Source organism: Cervus elaphus, chromosome 22 (assembly GCF_910594005.1).
Source record: "Cervus elaphus chromosome 22, mCerEla1.1, whole genome shotgun sequence".
NCBI lineage: Eukaryota > Metazoa > Chordata > Mammalia > Artiodactyla > Cervidae > Cervus > Cervus elaphus.
Genome location: NC_057836.1, coordinates 18,976,611 through 18,996,216, shown reverse-complemented (window position 1 = coordinate 18,996,216; position 19,606 = coordinate 18,976,611). Strand labels below are relative to the sequence as shown.

The 19,606-nt window shown below is 37.5% G+C and overlaps 1 protein-coding gene across 3 annotated transcripts; it reads right to left on the bottom strand.

Annotated features, from left to right (window-relative positions):
- Window positions 1–783: 783 nt before the first annotated feature.
- On the bottom strand, window positions 784–18,269 carry LOC122680337 (killer cell lectin-like receptor subfamily G member 1). 3 transcript variants are annotated; one of them, XM_043881588.1, is made up of 5 exons: window positions 18,131–18,269; window positions 15,041–15,145; window positions 12,899–13,068; window positions 2,368–2,468; window positions 784–2,027 (listed from the first exon to the last, which is right to left on the bottom strand). In XM_043881588.1, exons 1-5 carry the CDS (start codon window positions 18,210–18,212, stop codon window positions 1,916–1,918), a joined length of 570 nt encoding a protein of 189 aa, XP_043737523.1. In that variant the 5' UTR covers window positions 18,213–18,269; the 3' UTR covers window positions 784–1,915. The 3 variants fall into 3 exon arrangements, with proteins under 3 accessions (XP_043737523.1, XP_043737525.1, XP_043737524.1); XM_043881590.1 differs by having other exon boundaries at window positions 15,041–15,173; window positions 18,131–18,252; XM_043881589.1 differs by lacking the exon at window positions 15,041–15,145 and having other exon boundaries at window positions 1,892–2,027.
- Between the last annotated feature and the right edge of the window lie 1,337 nt (window positions 18,270–19,606).

Below are 19,606 nucleotides of genomic sequence, written 5' to 3'. Positions count from 1 at the left end.
TTTTTTTTTAATTTGGCTGCATCAGGTCTTAGTTGTAGCATGCGGGCTCTAGTTATGGAGCATGTGGGATCTTAGTTCCTCAACCAGGGATCGAACCCACATTCCCTGCATTGGAAAGAAAGCCTCAGAAAATGCAACTTTTGAAAGTAGATCTAAAAGGGGGAAAAAAGAGAAGAAGGTGCATTAAGCAGGTCACTCAAAGCACAAGTGGGACCACACAACTAGTGCTAACTCTCCTTCTTCAGAGCAACAGAACCAAACTAGTCTTTCACCTGGGATAAGCTCAGAAAACCCCAGCCAGCGAACCCTCAAATGCGTCAGGCCAAGCCACCTCACCAACATTAGAGCTTGACAGTGGTGTCAGAGGGTGTGGACTGGTTTTGCTGTCTTAATTACTATTGTTTTTGAGTTGTACAGGGAAAAGATTAAAAGCATTCTCGTTTTAAAAAGTTTGTCCTACAGAAGAAAAAATAAAGGAAGTTAGGTGGTTATTTATTTAATCACTTGGATATTGATAGATATGTAAATAGTTTCTAATTTTTTCCTGAGGACTAGGTCTCTACAGATTGTGTGTTTATTGCTGAATAAAGGGTGCTGTTCCCAAATATATTAATAGATGTATATTGTGTTGAACATATCTAGATTAAACTAGTCCTCTGCTCAAATGGGTAGGTTTAAGGGAGGATTCATATATACAATATTTCTTGCTCAATTCCTCTAATCAACTCATGGGCTAATAGAAACAGCTAGAATAAGAACTTTAAAAAAATTTTTTTTTATTCAAGCATTGAATAGTCACTGATACAAGCAAGCACTATTTTAGGTGTTTGGGATACAAGGGTGGGTTAAACACAGTCTTTGTCCTAAAAATAATACAAAAGGGAAATTCAAATAAACATCACAATCCATAGTCACCAACAGTACAGAATTATAATCTCCTCATCATTCCTTCCTGTATCTTTTCTTTTTCTTTGCTTTATTGACCTGCAATAAGCAGTTGTTTTATTTCTGAGATTCTATTGACAACGCTGTGCCTTCTTTCCCTTTAATTTTATTTGTCATTATGTCCTACTGATCCCTCCTCTATCTCTAAAAAACGCCTTGCTTTCTCATCTATGCCCAACCCTCCTAAGGATAAATAATGTTTTTCTTATTTTTTAGTCGTTTGTGCCAAAAATAATTGGGAGATCAATCCACATAAACTGCTTCTGTAAATTTTCCTCTATAATAATGCCTTACCAGACTGCCCACATTTCACATTGTGAAATTAATGTCCAAATCACATTCATAACAAGGAAAAGATGGTTTTCCACACACTGGTTTTCTACACACTGGTTTATCCAACCACAACTATGCATTTTCGAAAAGACTAAATTCAGTCAAGTCCAGCTCTTTATGGAAGTGTGAAGAGCTGAGCCACAAAGCGCCAGCCTTCTCTCTCATTCACCTTCCACAACTTATTCAAGTTTTACCTGCAAAGAGGCACTGTTAGGATAAACATGTATTATCAGGGAGGAGTAGCATGTCAACCCACTGGCACCCAGAAAAACCCTTTAGTACACTGGCAATAGTACATAGTTGCACAGATTTCATCAGCTCAGCTCAGAATATAACATTTTAAAAGTACATTTTTGACAGAGATGATGGGGATGACTAAGCCAACAACCTTAGTCACTAGAGAGAGGGATACTAAAAACAAACCTTATCTGTTTCACAAATTTGCCTACACTCTTTAAAGTGTTAAGATAACATCTAAGTTCTCTCAAAGAGAGTCCAGCAAGAAGCCATCAATCCCAAGGAGGCGGCATTAATCTCACATCTAATTTATGTGCTAGAAGGGCAGCACTCACTAAAGGTTACTCACGAGAGGTCATTTCCCTCTTTTTAGGGAGCCACAGGACAGACGGAACATTCATCAACGTCTGACCTTCTTACAGACCCAAGAAAGTTGAACTTCACAGCTAGAGGCTTGGAGACCACCTTTGCCAAGGGTACCACACTTCTGTACCAAGCTGTTTGAAGCAATCCTGTAAGGAACCAGAAAAATCAATCACTTAAGGTGATGTGCAGAGTAAAGGAAGTTCTAAGGTGTGAAAAGATAAAAAATGAGCAAATTCTTCCTCCCATTCAGACCTCACTTCTCTCAGCTCCCAAAATTGCAGAATAAAAATTACTCATTATCCTCTTTAAAATGTCCTCTCTTTTTTTCTTGCCCTTATCAACTATTGATTTCCTTCCTTGTTTCCTTTTCCTATCCTCTCCTCTCCTTTATCCTTGATCTATTTCCCCAGACATATAATTTCTTTTCCCCTTTTCTTTTCTCTTCTCTCTCTCTCTATCTCTCTGCACTCTTTTGAAGCCCCTTACCTTGAGGTGTTTAAGGCTGATCCATCTTCCCACCTCCAGCCAGAACTGTTTCTCAGACCAATCCAGTAATATTCCTGACTGAGGAGATTTTGGAGCTGGATCTAAGTGAGAGGTTGCAGAAGATGAAAAAGGGTAGGAAAAAATGCTGAAAGTTAAAAAAGAGACGTAGGGTCACGATAATGCTGTTATTCCTTACACCCTTTCTCATCACTGTTATTTATGAACCGAATGTTTGTGTCCCCTCCCTCCCCAGATTGCTATGTTGAAGCTCTGATACCACAAAGTGATGGCGTCTGGAAGTAGTCTTTGGGCAGTAATTAGATTTAGATGAGGTGTTCAGGGTGGGCCCCAGACTAAAAATGGGATTAGTGCTCTTCAAAGAAGAGGAGAAGGCGTCCCAGGTGACTGAGTGGTAAAAAAATCCACCTGCCAATGCCATAAGACAAAAGTGGGTTTGATCCCTGGATCAGGAAGATCCCCTGGAGGAGGGCACGGCAATCCACTACGGTATTCTTGTCTGGAGAATCCCATGGACAGAGGAGCCTGGCAGGCTACAGTCCATAGGGTCACCAAAAGCCAGACATGACTGAAGCGACTTAGCATGCAGTCTCTCACCACCACATGAGAGGGCAGCTGTCTGCAAGCCAGGAAGAAGTTTCTCACCAGAAACCAAGTCTACCAGCATCTTGATCTTGGACTTGGCCCCCAGAACTCTGAGACAGAAATATCTGCGGCTTAAGCTCCCCCACCCTGTCTATGGTTTATAGCAGTCCAAGTGGACTGAAACAACCACCTACTCCAAATAACTACTCTCTCTCAAACCTTCGTTCTAGAGATGTGTTGGTTGCAGAGTGCAATACTTCCTAGAATTGAACTTCATGCCTATAATTAAATTCTTAGATCATGACAGATAAGATACATATTACATCTCTACCTTCCACTGCAACTTCCTCCTTGATTAGATGGAGCACCAAATAGGTATTCAGATAAATACCAGATAAATATATATTCAGATAACTTTGAAAGAAAAAAAGCTAAATACTGCTGTGAACACACTCATATTTCACATCATCATTTAACACATATGTTATTATTAAACTTGCAACAATGTATTTGGATTGTTGTTTTTTCCCCACTAAACTCCCATCAATCTTGCAAGTCCTCATCAATCTTACATATGGCAAGAAAAAATAAACACAGTTCTTAAGGAAAAAGCTGATGGTAAGGTTAAGTTGGTATACTCTTTACATGTCCCATGCTACCCACTAGAACAGAAATAAGATTCTTCACTCTGTTGAGACTGACCATCAAATGAAGGAGTTTATATCCTAATGGAATTATCTCTAGAAATAAAATGAACTAAAATAAAGGTTAAATCCCAGAAGATTAATTTTGTATAGGATTTGGTGCTAGCGTAATAAATATATTTAGCAACAAGTAAAGTACCACCTCGGAGAAGGCAATGGCTCCCCACTCCAGTACTCTTGCCTGGAAAATCCCATGGATGGAGGAGCCTGGTAGGCTGCAGTCCATGGGGTCACTAAGAGCTGGACACAACTGAGCGACTTCGCTTTCACTTTTTACTTTCATGCATTGGAGAAGGAAATGGCACCCCACTCCAGTGTTCTTGCTTGGAGAATCCCAGGGACAGGGGAGCCTGGTGGGCCGCCATCTATGGGGTCGCACAGAGTCAGACACGACTGAAGCGCCTTAGCAGCAGCAGCAGTAGCAGCAAACTACCACCTTGGATATGGCCCTATACGCCCATCGAGTACTTAATCGTGAATGCTGGCGGGGGGACAGAGTCTGAAGTGTAAAGGAAGCGTAGGATAAATGAAATGACATCCTAATTTCCAGATTAGCTGGAAACCTTTTGTGCATTACTTAAACAATTTGCTTAAAATGATTATTTAAATTAGGAAAAAAGTGAGCTTATCCTCATTCTTCCAATGGGATTATAAGAAAAACTCTCCATCTCTTTCTTCCTTGCATTTCAGTGGGAGGGATGACAGCTAATGAAACAGAAATGAATAGACTTCATTCATTAAATAAACATAAACACAGGCCTCAATTACAGTCTGAGAGCTGGGATTCGATAATACTCACAAACGCCAATCCTACACTTGATCACTACTCTCAAGATCCATACAATTTTAAGTCACATGATTCTGCCAATTTACTACTTCTCCCTAATGAGGCTGGACAGGACAAATGTTTACTGGATCACTTTCACTTGAAAATCGATATCCCACTTGAAAGAAGCTTTTAGAACCAGAGTGCGATTATCTATAGGGTTCTATGGACTCTTGAGTGATGTGTGTGTGTGTTACTACAGAAGCAGCCATAAAAGCATAAACAAGAGTGTTTATTGCAACAGTGTAACCTCAGAAGTCTTATCTTGCAGAGAAGGTGTGAACTAGAGCAATGAGGTGCTATGTCATTTTATTTTTTTTTACTAGCATTTTGCTTTTATTTTTTTATTAGAAAGATGGTAATGATAACCCTATATGCAAAACAGAAAAAGAGACACAGAAGTACAGAACAGACTTTTGAACTCTGTGGGAGAAGGCTATGTCATTTTAGAACTTGTAATGTTTGGTTATACTTTAGAGAGAAAAAAGTACAAAACCTAAAAGCAAGATGAAGACAGAACGCAAACAAATGAAATCAGATACATTTTTTTCTTTCTTTTTCATTTTATTTTTAATGCCAATATTTATGTCTTACACACACACACATGCTTTTGCAGGCAATATTTTTAACTTGTAATTAAAATACTGCTAAGCTATAGAACATACTCCTTACACTTCCAAAATGAACATGGTTTACAGGATATAGCTAAGATATTTCAACCCATATGGAGATAAACTACTAAAATACCAAAGCTAAACTGGATATATCTTTGATTGGCTAACTTAATTTCAGGGACTATCTACTAAATAACTAACCTTAAGAAAATAATTCATATAAATATGTTTCTAGCTGCTTAAAATTTGGAAATTAGATTTTTTCTAGAAATACTAAAATAGTTAAGCAAAACTAGAATAATACAGAATTTTTAAAGATAAGTATCTGGAATCATTAAACGTGTGGAAAAAGGAATGAAATAATGCTATGTGACAAAAGCAAAACATGAACATATGATATCCAAAGGCCTAGATATTTACATAGGTAGGGTAAATATGTAATTTTAAATAATATGTATGTTATGTCTTCAAATAATATCATTTACATTTTTTTCTTCAATCCCCAATACACTTTTTCAGGTGAAACACTTAAAATAATACATGTAGTTATTAATTAGGGAAGGAAAAGTACAATACAGAGCACCCATAAAGTCAAAAATTAATTAGAGCTATTGTTTTCAATTTAGAGGTATTTCACTTGAAAATGTGTCTGGAAGGCTGAGGAAACACACATTGAGCATATTACTTGAAAGTGTAACAAATATACTATTTAAAAATAATCCTCTGTTTCCAGACTTTTCAAATATATCCTATAGAATGTACGCATTGACTGCTAGCATAAAAAAATATGCAGATACATTAAGAGATTTAAGGGAAACTTGACAGGGTACAAAACGACTAGAATTAAATATTAATAAGAATTTCCTCTATAATTTTGCGTGTGTGCACAATGCTAAAGTTAGTAAGTCTTGCTCAATAAACCAGAACACTCTCTTTAAAAGAGTGAGATGCTGGGGTCCCACCAACTGGGGAGGCAGGAGCACCCGCACTCCCACTTCACAAAGTCTTCCAGGACGCACCTGCCCACAGGCACCTGGCATGTTCTTGCCCCCTGTGATGATGCCCAAGAGGAAGATCGACTCCACCCAGAGAGCAAAAAGAAGGAGCCCAAGAGATGAGGTTGTCAGCTCACCTGCTCCTGCAAAAGTGGAAATCAGAGTGGAAGCCAAAAACAGGTGGCAGGAAAGGGTAAATCTTCAGACAAAACACACACACACACACACACACACACAAAAGGGGAAAAGGGAGCACAAGGGAAACAGGCTAACCAAAAGACAAGATTTACCTGCAGAAAACAGAGAAACTAAGAGCGAGGAGAACCCAGCCTCTGACGAAGCAGGAGAGGAAAGAAGCCAAATCTGATTCAAATCACATGCCCGGCTTTAGTAGTCCCTGTCTCCCTTCTTGTACAATACAGGGCAATATGTTTAGCAACTATTTTGTAAATGCAAAATTGTGAGTAGATCTGGAAACATTTTTAAGAAGGAGCAAATTCAACCTTATTCCATTTTTTAAGTGCTAACTGCTTTTCTTTAAGAGGTGAAATCATTTACCGGTTGTTTATTTTTTTTGATACAACCAGAAAATAGTGGGATATTGAATACTCTGACTGCTTTGATTGTCTTGGGTGTCAGCTTAACATTGCATAGATGGGGCAGATTTTACATCCTCCAATACAAAGCGCACTAAATGGCAATTTGGAGTCAGTTGTGTGTTTAACATGTCTTGGACACTGAATTACTTTTATTCCCATGTTGGTTTTGGTGCAATTGTTTCTTAACGAAAAACCACACCTTGATCTCCACTCTCCCTGTCAGAATTTTGTGCACTCTATAGCATCTTTGTTCAGGTAGTCCAGTTTTCCTAGTAACTTTCTTAATCTGCTGTGAAAGATTAATGTCACATACACTACTAATGAACTTTCAAATTGTGAATCCATGGGACATGTGATATAACAGTGTATGAACACTTGAAGGCATTCATACTTAACATACTGTTAAGAAAAGTTTTCCTCCAGATTTTAAACTGGAGAGTAACTGGGATAATTGTTCAGAAAAGAATCACAATTACATGTTTTTTTTAGATTTTTGGTACAAATGTTAAGAATTATACACAAATTTAAACTTCTGTATACCAGCCAATCCTAAAGGAAATCAACCCTGAATATTCATTGGAAGGACTGGTACTGAAGCTGAAGCTCCAATACTTTGGCCACCTGATGCAAAGAGCTGGCTCACTGGAAAAGACCCTGATGCTGGGAAAGACTGAAGGCAAGAGAAGGGGATGACAGAGGATGAGATGGTTGGATGGCATCACTGACTCAATGGACATGAGTTTGAGCAAGCTCTGGGAGATAGTAAAGGACAGGGAAGGTTGGCGGGCTATAGTCCACGGGGTCACAAAGAGTCAGACATGACTGAACAACACAAAATACTGATGCTCAAAACAATCAGTACAATTTCAATTATGAAAGAAAAAAAATAGTAAAACACTATCCATCAACAGGTGAATGGATAAACACAATGTGGTCCTATCCATATAATGGAATATTATTCAGCCTTTAAAAGGAATGAAATTCTGATACCTGCTACAGCACAGATGTACCTTGGAAACATGCTAAACAAAAGAAGCCAATGAAATAAAATTAGCCAGATACAAAAGGACATAAGAGGAAAATTCAGAGACATTAAGAATAGACTAGTAGTCACCAGGGGTTGGGGGGCAGAGTTATGGGGAGTTACTGTTTAATGGGTGTGGAGTTACTGTTTGGGGTGATGAAAAAGGTTCTGGAGGTGAACAGCGGTCACAGTTGCACAACAATGTGAATATACTTAATTCCACTTAATTGTCTACTTTAAAATTGTCAAAATAGTAAGTTGTATGTTATTCATGCTTTACCACAACTTTTTAAGTAAAAAAAAAAGGACTGGAAGTATCCTAACCTACCTACCAAAGGTATGCTTTGAGGTGAAGTTCATAATGGTTGCTTTATCTGGTTATGAAGAAAGGGTAACAAACACACACACATTACCAGACTACAAAGACCTCAAGTAAAACAATTCTCCTGCTTCCAGCTATTTAGTTCTGTCTTCTAACATATCATTTCAGGTTTCCTCAAAAGGGAAAAACTCAATTCAACAAATCATAATTTACTTTGTGATACATATTTTACTGAAATTTCAAACCCTGGGAGACAGAAAGGAAAAACGAAAGTTATTTCAACTCTGGACTTTATTTTCAAGTGTCAAGGGAAATTAAAGTGGAAAGAAGAAAAGCTAAAATGAAGTGATTTCTCCTATGTTAAAAAACAATTTCACATAGATTTTCTCACTTAATACTTGTAATGAATCCGGAAAAAAATTTCTCCACTTGGTACATGAGGAAACTGAGAGTCAAAGAGATTAAGAAACTTGCTGAAGCTCACATCGCTAGTAAGCAATTTAGTAAAAAGAAACTCATGTCTGTCTGAAAGAAATGAAGCTCTTTTCATAACCTGAATCTACTTTACATTATGAGGGAAAGTGACCATCTTATCATAGTGTTTGTAGTCACAGAAGGAAACCTTGGATATAATTAGATGTAAACCCTAACTATAAGAAAAGCCAATATTGAAATTTCATGGAGAAGATAGGGACAATCCCAAAGTCATATACTCTAACAGAGATGATGGTTCAACTTGAACGAGAGATTGTTAAAGCAATAAAGTCTGAAGATATAATCTCAAATTATGATAATGAGGAAGAAAGATGTTATAGGGCGAGGAGCATCAGGATAGATGTAAAGAAACCAAAGTATTTCCACAGGGAACTCTTTAGTCAACATATATTTAAAAATAACACACCAACAACTATAAGAAACAAAAGCTAACAATCAAAATAAACTTATCTATATGGAGAAAAAAATAACAACAAAAATCAGAATTTGAACATAGCTCAACATTCAGAAAACTAAGATCATGGCATCTGGTCCCATCACTTCATGGGAAATAGATGGGGAAACAGTGGAAACAGTGTCAGACTTTATTTTTTTGGGCTCCAAAATCACTGCAGATGGTGACTGCAGCCATGAAATTAAAAGACTCTAACTCCTTGGAAGAAAAGTTATGACCAACCTAGACAGCATATTAAAAAGCAGAGACATTACTTTGCCAACAAAGGTCCGTCTAGTCAAGGCTATGGTTTTTCCAGTAGTCATGTATGGATGTGAGAGTTGGACTATAAAGAAAGCTGAGTACCGAAGAATTGATGCTTTTGAACTGTGGTGTTGGAGAAGACTCTTGAGAGTCCCTTGGACTGCAAGGAGATCCAACCAGTCCATCCTAGAGGAGATCAGTCCTGGGTGTTCATTGGAAGGACTGATGCTGAAGCTGAAACTCCAATACTTTGTCCACCTCATGCGAAGAGTTGACTCATTGGAAAAGACCCTGATGCTGGGAGGGATTGGGGACAGGAGGAGAAGGGGACGACAGAGGATAAGATGGCTGGATGGCATCACCAACTCGATGGACATGAGTTTGAGTAAACTCCGGGAGTTGGTGATGGACAGGGAGGCCTGGCATGCTGCGATTCATGGGGTCGCAGATTCGGACACGACTGAGCGACTGAACTGAACTGAACAGAAAGATCTAAAGATAAATTCAAAGAACAGCAAAAGCCAAAAAGAGCAGATGCCATGAGGTAAACAGAATTTTTATTTTCTCAAAAATAAAATAAATCTTGAAATCCAAGATACAAAAAGAGATAATAAGTGAACAGCTCAGCATATAATTTTCATGTAAATAAATTTTTAAGAATAGTAAAAAATATAAGTGAACATCTCACTATTTAAAAATATTTAAACCCCAAGGGTGATAAAATATACATCCCAGATTTAAGTTCAAATAATATTTTAAACATGTATAGAAAATAAAAGGAGCCAGCAGACAAACAACTGGAAAAGTGATTTCATTTTTCAGCATGCACAAGATGGATTCTGAAAGCTGTCAAACACAGTATTTCTGTAAGACTTTAAAAGGTGGATTGGTGTGGAGTTTAAAAATTTGGCTCTGAAAAGAAAGTTTGGCTCTGTCAGATTTGTAGCCTTGGACTTGCTCATTAACTCTTCTGAATTTTATTCACTCAATGAAATGGAGAGGTTGAATTCTACTTCATAAGATACACTGTGAAGATTAAGAACAATAAAGTAGAACTGAATACCTATCACATAGCAGGTGCTCTATGTTTCTATTTTTATTATTTTCTATTATTTTTTATTATTTTCTACTATTTTCTATTTTTATTATTTTCACAGTAGTTTCTATTTTTATTATTTTCATTATAAGCTTTGCTATCTATAACTGATCTAAGAGGTGTGCTGTAGTTATATATCTTACTGAAAAATAACTATTTACCAGTGTAAGAGGGACACTTCTGATAGCCTTGCAGCCTCTAGCATAGAGCAAACTAATTCCCTAGCAGTATTCTCCAACACTGGAATGTCAGAAAACTTTGGTTTTCATAGATCTTTGTCTTTTGGTAGCTGTTTAGACCTAAGTAGTGCTAGCGGTAAAGAATCTGCCTGCCAGTGCAAGAGACCCAAGAGATGCAGGTTCGATCCCTGGGTTGGGAAGATCCCCTGGAGGAGGGCATGGCAACCCACTCCAGTATTCTTGCCCAAAGAATTCGATGGATAGTGGAGCCTGGTGGGCTACGGTCCCTAGAGTCGCAAAGAGTAGGACATGACTGAGGCAACTTATCACGTGCAATACTAGGAAAAGCAAGCATTTATCTTAAAATAATGTATAAATATTGCCATGAGAGTAAAAGAATAACAACACTAGTACAACAAAGTCAACAGACTAGATATAAGTCAAGTTGGTTTTACAGGATCTTACAAAAGCTGAGGGCAAGAAAAAGAATCAGACTGGAGAACCAAGCAAAATTCCACAGGAAAGTCAGAAGTAAGACTTATCTGTAGTTGCTATGCAATCTCTCAGGGATATTCTACCGAGAGCATAGAATATCCTTTCCAGGACTGATTTGAATCTAGGGTCCTTAAAAGGAAATAAACCAGTTTTAGAAATGCATCCAGTCTAACTCTGTTCAGCTTACTCAACAGTAGATCAGGATTTACAGTAAGTAGAGAAAGAATGGAAAGATGAAATCCTCTAACACTCATCCTTTAACATTCCTCCAGGGGACCTCAGAGAAACAGAACCATCCCCACCTCCGAGCTATCCTGGGCTGCAGCCGTCATTATCACACTGCAATTACGGTAGCTGCCTCTCTGCAGTTCTCCGAGGCACCGTCTTGTATTATGATTCACTACTCTGTTTATCAGTGTTTGCTCAACAGTATTTCAAGTTGTCTGCTCACTTCTGCTATTGATTTCACTCAGCCTAAGAACTCAGAGGCAGTTGTATCAGAATGAGAATAGGAGTTGCTGCAAAAAGATCTAGAAAGCAAGGTTATTATTACTAGGTGCCATAAAAGCATGACTCAACAGGTCTAAAGAATACACCCCAGTGCATTCTGTCACCTAGTTTATGGGAGGATAAAGGAAAAGTAAGTCACAGAAGTGGACTGATTTGAAGTTAGAGCTTATGCAGAATTTCAAAAGAATGAGTATTCTTTTGACAGACAATAGGAATCCAGATGCTTTAGTCTACTCTTAAAATAGGAAGTTACAAACTTTATAGATCATATGCTCTGTCCAACTGCTTTAGTGTAATTCATTGCTTCTCAGAATTTCCCCTAAGGGATGTTTAATATAGTTGAATTCTTAATAAACTCTTCTCTGTGATTCTACCCCAAAAAGAAGATGTAAAACAATATCAAAACACAAAGCTCAGCATGAAATTAGCACAAAACCTAAGTAAGATTCCTTATTTTCTTTGCATATGTAATTTAAGTTGACAAGTTAGAAATTGATTGATTTTTGTACCAGGTAAGCTCAGGATGTCAACTCCTTTGTTACTTTGAGATGCTCTAGGATTCATAAAGAACTTGCTTCCTGACAGTCGAGCAGACAGGAAGGATCTGAGAGGCCAGTAGGAAGTGGAGCCCAGCAGCTCAACTCTGCGAGGAGTTTAAAATCGCACACACACACTTTCCTTCCTTCTTTCTCAACTTTCTGGAACTGCTTCTTCCTCATGCCCTCCGCACAACCCCAACTGATTCCTAGCCTAGACCTTACTGAATTCTAATAAATGAAGACAAAACATTATGAAGAAGGTATTAAGTTCCTAGGCTACCTCTCTTCCCCTCCCTCCCAAGTTCCAACAGCTCTCACTGGTAAGAGAGAGCTGGTGAAACTTGTAAAGTGAGTAAAGTGCCTCTTTACTATTAGACTCATATGTGTCTAGATCTAATGTTTTCTTTTATTAGATTTGTGAAAGTGAAAGTCGCTCAGTCGTGTCTGACTCTTTGAGATCCCATGGACTATACAGTCCTTGGAATTCTCCATGCTAGAATACTGGATTGGATAGCCTTTCCCTTCTCCAGGGGATCTTTCAAACCCAGGTCTCCGGCATTGCGGCGGATTCTTTACCAGCTGAGCCACAATGGAAGCCCTGTATTTATGGTCTACTTCCTCCCCATAATACTCACCATCCTGCCACCTCCAACACACACACACACACACACACGTGCATACATACCAACTGGAGTATCTAGGTATATAACTGAGGGTTGTTGGGGAAGGGAAAGGAAAGAACATTCCTTTTGCTCCTCAAAAGAAGATACATGATACATTTGAACAGCATTCTCCAACAAAACTGCCTATGTTTACTAAATGTTTGCACTTACCATTTCCTTTTGGTCTTTACACATAAGGAGATTCGCGTCTTTGGCTAAGCAGAATTCCAGGCTAGAATTCCAGCTCCTTTTTTCCACTGAAAAGTAATAACAGTGGCCACCATACCCCATCCAGAAGTCTGGACAGTGAGGACAGCTGGCACAAGTAGAGAACTTGGAGCCTGGAAAGGAAGAGGACTTGGGTCACATCTTTATGGATCCTTTTGTCTTGGCAGTGAAATGGGGGATAAACTGTCTTCCCTGCCCTCTACCTTTCAGATTAAGGTTTAGAGAAATGTACAACAATGCATGGTCTCAAATTAAATATCTCACAATGTCCAACTCTATTACTACTACTGAACATTCTGTTAAGCAAGGATGTGAAGGAGCAGGGAAGGAAATGGATATAAGCTGGCTGAGGACTGGGAGGAGAGTCCCTTGCTTCTGCTAGACATCAGTATGCACGTGTGACACATGCACAACAGGTAATATAAGAGTGTATTTGCATGAATGTATCGCTGTACTATTTATATAGACTCAGAGCATACATTGTGTAATAGCATAATGCACATTGCTTAAATCAGGTAGAATCTTTCAGAATATGCAACCACAGTCTGACACTCCAGAATAGTGCAGAAGAAAAGGACAGAAACTAGAAAGAACAAACTTATCTAGAATGAAAGGCTGTTTGGGATTTTTTTTAATCACAAGTGCATTAAAAATTCACTGGAAATTGGATAAAAGACATACTTCATCAAAAAGAATTCATTCTAGATATTAAAAATAAAAGATTTTCTGACAGAGAAGGATATCAGCTGCTAAAGTGAAAAGTCATGCCATTCTCCTCACTGAGCTCTTTTATATACAGACACTCTCATTGTTTTAAAATGGTTGTGCTATAGATCCGTGAAAATGAAAGGGAACTGAATAAGGTTTCACACTAATTTTAATGAAAATTCCAAAATTCTATTGATTTTCTACTTCCACAAGACATCTTTGTCTAAACCCTCCAAAAATACAATCTCACAATAGGCAAGTGTGAACCATTATATCAAGTGAGCGTACGTGTGGATACATAATTGCAGAGTAGATTATATATCTATTCCAGATTTGAAATTTAAAAGTGGGGAAAGTAGACAACCTTTCTGTAGGAAGACCTGGCATAGGAACAACATAGTGTTCTGGAGATCAAGCTGTGAAGTCGACACTTTATAATTTGTGTTTTTTCCATACAACTGTGACGATATCCAGACTGAAGGAAAAATTCCTGACTTGCCTAGGAGTCTCCTTCTGCCAAAAGTAGGACTTGGATCTGACGTAGAGGTCCTAGGACTGAACCCTTAGAACCCCAATTAATAAAATCTGTCTAACCTGTCACTTGGGCCTTCCCTAGTGGCTCAGTAAAGAATCTATCTGAAATGCAGGAGACCTGGGTTCAATCCCTGGATTTGGAAGATCCCCTGGAGAAGGGAATGGTTATCCACTCTAGTATTCCATGGACAGAGGAGCCTGGCAGGCTACAGCCCACAGGGTCTCAGAAAGAGTCAGACACAACTTAGCGACAAAACAACAACAGCATTAGCCTGTCACTAACAATCATGCTCAGATAACAAAAAACTAAGTTAGAACTCTGGATTGTGAAACAAAAACCGAAGGCTCTCTGGATCGTCATATATAAGGACCTACAAGTAAATCTAGAAAAGTTCATTTTAGAAAATGGGAAAGCTCACTAAATGGGAAAAATTAGAATATGCTTAATTAAATTACAGTATATCTCATATGAAAAGTTAAACACAGTATTAAAATTATAATTTGATTTTCCTGCTAAATATGGTAATAGGTAGGAAAATGTAGGTAGGAAATATCAAACCAAAAAGCAATACACAAAATTATAAGCATATTGTGATCAGAACTATACTAGCCGTATTGAAAAAAAAAAAAAAAGTGAGGCAAGGGGAATTTTAGAGGACTTAACTGAAATCCTGTTAAAAGAACAAATACTTAACACAAATGCATGTACTCAAAAACTAGAAGACTATGCCTGAGAGATACTCTTGTGTATGTTGGTGATTTATTTTACTGGGACTATTTTTCAAGTTTTCTGTAACGTTATATTGCTTTTATGTACAAACTTTGGTTTAAGGTGGCACTCACCCCGGTACAGACTCCACTGCAATAGCAGCATACTCGCTAGAATGGTGGACAGAAGCCCCAAAGCTATCGCCACGTGGTAAGAGCGAGGGGATCTCGAAGAAGAAGCTGGAAGAATAGAATCCAAAAAAATATCCTGAGTCAGAATAAAAGTTAAAGGAGAAAAGGTCAGGGAAGGATAGCTGAGATTTTGAAGCAATTTGGCCTGGTTGGAACTGCGATCCAGGCCTTAAAGTTTCTTTTCCCAGATCCGTCAGGGCCATGCTCTGAAGCTGAGGGTGGCCACCATTAACTTCATCAAGGAACATATTTTACTTATCCAGTGAAACATACTTTTTGTTTTGAAATTGTGGCTTGCACAGTCTCATGCTTTAGTGGTGAGAATATAAATTGGAACAACTTCTCTGGATGGCAGTTTGGCTGTGTCCCAAAATCACAAAGGCATTAATTTACCTTTTGACTCAGCAATTTCTCTTCAAGAAATTTTTCCTGCAGACATTCACACATGTATAAAATGTCATATTTTTAAGGCCACTCATAGCAACAATATTTGTAGGGGGAAAAGACTAAATTCAACCTAACTGTCTATCAATAAAAGATGAGTCAAATACATTCTGACATAGCCATAAAGTCAATATGCAATTTCTAACAAAAAAACAAAGACAAGCTTTTTTCATAGATATGGAGTGGTTTTTCAAGGAATATAAAGGGAAACAGTTAATAAAACAGTGGTCTGTGAAACAGTGTATGCTAATAGGCATTTCTGAAAATAGACACATGCATCTGATAAAGTTGCTTGCCTTGGGGAGGGGAAACAAGTCAATGGGGATAGAAATAGAAGGAAGACTTTTTATTTTCTTCTGTACTTTTTGAATTTTGAACCATATGATGTATTATTTATTCAAAATTGAGATAAATAAAACTTAAATGAAAATAAAATTACTGACACCTCACAAGTACTTTGGAACCTGTCATAATTGGAAGAGTGATCAGTTTAGGTTGATAATTTGTTTAAGGATGGGACATTACTTTATATTAACTATGTTGTATACCTAAGAATGGTATTTTTTTCATTTGGAAAATAACAAATTTTTCACACCAATTTTTTATTTTAAAATGATAGTGATCCCTTAGTCTGATAATGTAGGACTGATAGTGTGAAAGGCAAAAATCTATAAAGTAAGGCATTTAAGTTCTAGTTTTGACTCCTTATCAAATAGATAACCTTTTATTTGGAAATTGAGAAAATAATTCTGCTTATTTGGGCCTCACTTTCGAATTTAAATTTTAGGTAAATGATACTGTAGATGTAGGTATCTATGGCGTATTTTGAAGTTCTTAAAGAAATTCTTAGTGAAGATAGCTTAAAATGAGACAGTTCTGTATTTTAACTGTTTGGACTGATATATCCAAAAGCATTTGATTTTTTAGTGACAGAAAAAAACACATTTGCACTATAGAAGAATATTTAATGAAATAAATGTTGATTATAGATATTACACTAAGTGTAAAAAAAGTATCAAAACATAATTGCATAAATTGTATATGGGCAACCACAATTCAGTTTAAAAAATTAACTGAAATTTAATATTTTTAATATACTTTATATTAAAAGACTCAGTGAAGTACTTGTAGTAAAGTCAGTACAAAAAAGCAAAAATATGTCAAAATAGTAATAGTGATGATCACCATGTTGTAAAATTATTAGTGATTTTATTTTATTATATCTGCTCTCATAGTTTCTCTAATTCCTGTAATGAGCATGTAATGCTTTTTGTATTTCTCCTGGAGAAGGAAATGGCAACCCACTGCAGTATTCTTGCCTGGAGAATCCTATGGACAGAGGAGCCTGGCGGGCTACAGTCTGTGGGTTAGCAAGAGTCGGACACGACTTAGCAACTAAATCACCACCAGTACTTTTCTAAAGAGATTTTTAATATTGTCTTAATGCTCCTAACCTATTTTCTCATTCCCAAGCAGAGCACCCCAGAAAGCTGGTGTAGGAATAAACATACTGGCAATAAATAAGAATGTGCAGTGTCCACTGGATACAAATAAAAAACCACTTGCCTGGAAATCAAAATAATTATAGTCAAGTTTCAACTTATCACAAATTGTGTGATCATGTACATAAACTTTAAAATGCACATTCTTTTTGATTTAACATTTCTATTCCTTAAAAATTAGCACAGCCATAACCCCAAAGAAGGAAAAATAAGTACAAATAAAATGTTAAATGCTCTATAATTTATAGTAATAGAAATAAATCTAAATGTCTAAGTATAGTGAAATGATTTAGCAAATTATAGCAGTGATTTCAAGGGACAATACTAAAACTTGTAATAATAAGACTGAGGCAAAAAAGAGAGAAGGCTTATGGAGCTACACTAAAGAACACACCTCATGTAAGTTTGCTCCCTAAGATATAAAATCAAATACTAATTTTGGCACTTACACAGTTATCTGCCTGTCTCAGAAAGTGTTTTCTCAGGGTTCTATGTAAGAATGGTTTGTTTCATCTTCAAATTCCCAGAATCACATGGTCTAGTATCTGTAATGCTCTTAATACCTTCTTCCTACACTTGTCACCATTCTGGTGCAACACTGGGGGTGTGGGAAGGACCTAGTTATATGAAATAACTTCTTTTCTGACAAAATCTTAATATTACCCTGTGGCAAAATTATTGGTCCTTCTCTTCATTTCATAGCCAGAAAAACAAAGATGCCTAGAATTTGCACAGCTGGTCCACAGTTGTCCCAAACATTCACAAAGAGATAAAGTTCTCCCAACAAAATTCTTGCTTTAGTTCAGGAGCAGTAAAGACAAACAAAATTGCCCCAGCTTGTGTTTCATAGATAAGATTATAAAAGTGAAGGGTTAGAAAACAATTTACCTGAAACCTAAGATCAGATCCTCAACCACATACAAAATTTTCATATTCCAACTCTGGACTTCAAAATGAACCAAAAGCATTTCTCCAAATGACCCTCTATTTTTCTGCATCCTCTACTGCAAATGTATTCTCCATCTCATTCATTCACCTAGCCTATGGTGACTATGGACAGTTCTCCACACTCATTTGGTTAACTCACCTTTTTGCTGCTGTCGGTCGTCCTTCTGAGCTTGGGGTTCAGCAGGATACTTTATTACGGAATAAGTAACATTGTCAGTCATCTTCGTCTAATATCTTTCACATTCAGTTGAGAGAATAAAATTATACAAGTGTGAGGAGACAGGCGTAAGTGAGGAAACAGCCCAATCTCTAAACTGCTGGCAGGAAACTTGAAGGTTTAAAAAAAAAAAAAAATGGTCCAACATGACAAAAGCAGAAGTAATTTTTCAGGAAATGGTTCAAACTCTGGGGCTGCCTATAGACATTAATGTTCTAAACTTTGATTTTTTGAAGTTTTATTTATTTAACCTCACTATACTCTCTAGATGCTCATTAAGTACAAATTAAATTGACTCCCCATCTCACCTAATTCTATTGACCAAAGAAATGCTGCCCTTAAATTCAGTAATTCAATTATGGAAACTGGAATAAAAATATGAGGGTGGTTCCTAGCTATGAATTTATCTCAGATTTTTATGTTTGCTTGTTCCCTTTTAAGAAAAGAGTAGAAAAAATAAATAAATAAAAGGAAAACAGATGCATGCCAAATGGGACTGATCCCATTGTTCCTTGGAACTTTGGGTAGTGGTATGTGATAGAGAAACGGGAGGTTGGTTTGCATGTGGCAGAAATCATGGGAGAAACGGGCTCTTGCCCAGATATATGTTCTGTGAGTGTGTTATGCCTCTGTGTTCCCCAAAACATTATCCCAATTATGCTTTAATCTTTACCCTTCACAGGTAAGAAATTTCACTTAATTTTCTCTCCTTGTTCTCTTATTTTTATATGCTGAGACAACCACAAAGAGGAAAGTAAATACATAGTAAGGTATCATTCGCTATTGTTCAGTCACTCAGTCGTGTTCATTGTGACCCCATGGACTGCAGCATGCCAGCCTTCCCTGTCCTTCACTATCTCACAGAGTTTGCTTAAGTTCATGTCCACTGAGTCAGTGATGCCATTCAACCATCTCATCCTCTGTCACCCCCTTCTCCTCCTGCCTTCAATCTGTCCCAAAATCAGGGTCTTTTCAAAAGAGGCGGTTCTTCGCATCAGGTGGCCAAAGTATTGGAGCTTCAGCTTCAGCATCAGTCCTTCCAATGAATATTCAGTGTTGATTTCCTTTAGGATTGACTGGTGTCAGTAATTTATTTCAAATAGGTGAAATCAAAATAAAAAGTCAAAGAAAATGAAAGGGAATTGAATTTCCAGGAACAGATAAGGTCACCAAGTCAGAATGTATAAAGACAGAAGAGAGGAAAGAGAAACAGGGAGAGCATAGTAATTAAAAACTAATAAAATTCTATTTCCAGTCGTGACAGAGTGATACTGGACTTGGCCTTCAGCCAAAACACTCTACATGACAAAATACATGAGGCAGCTGTTCTCAGGGATGGATCAGGCAGCACTGTGACCCTTGAGAGAACACAAACGCACAAAGGTTTGTGCCATGGTC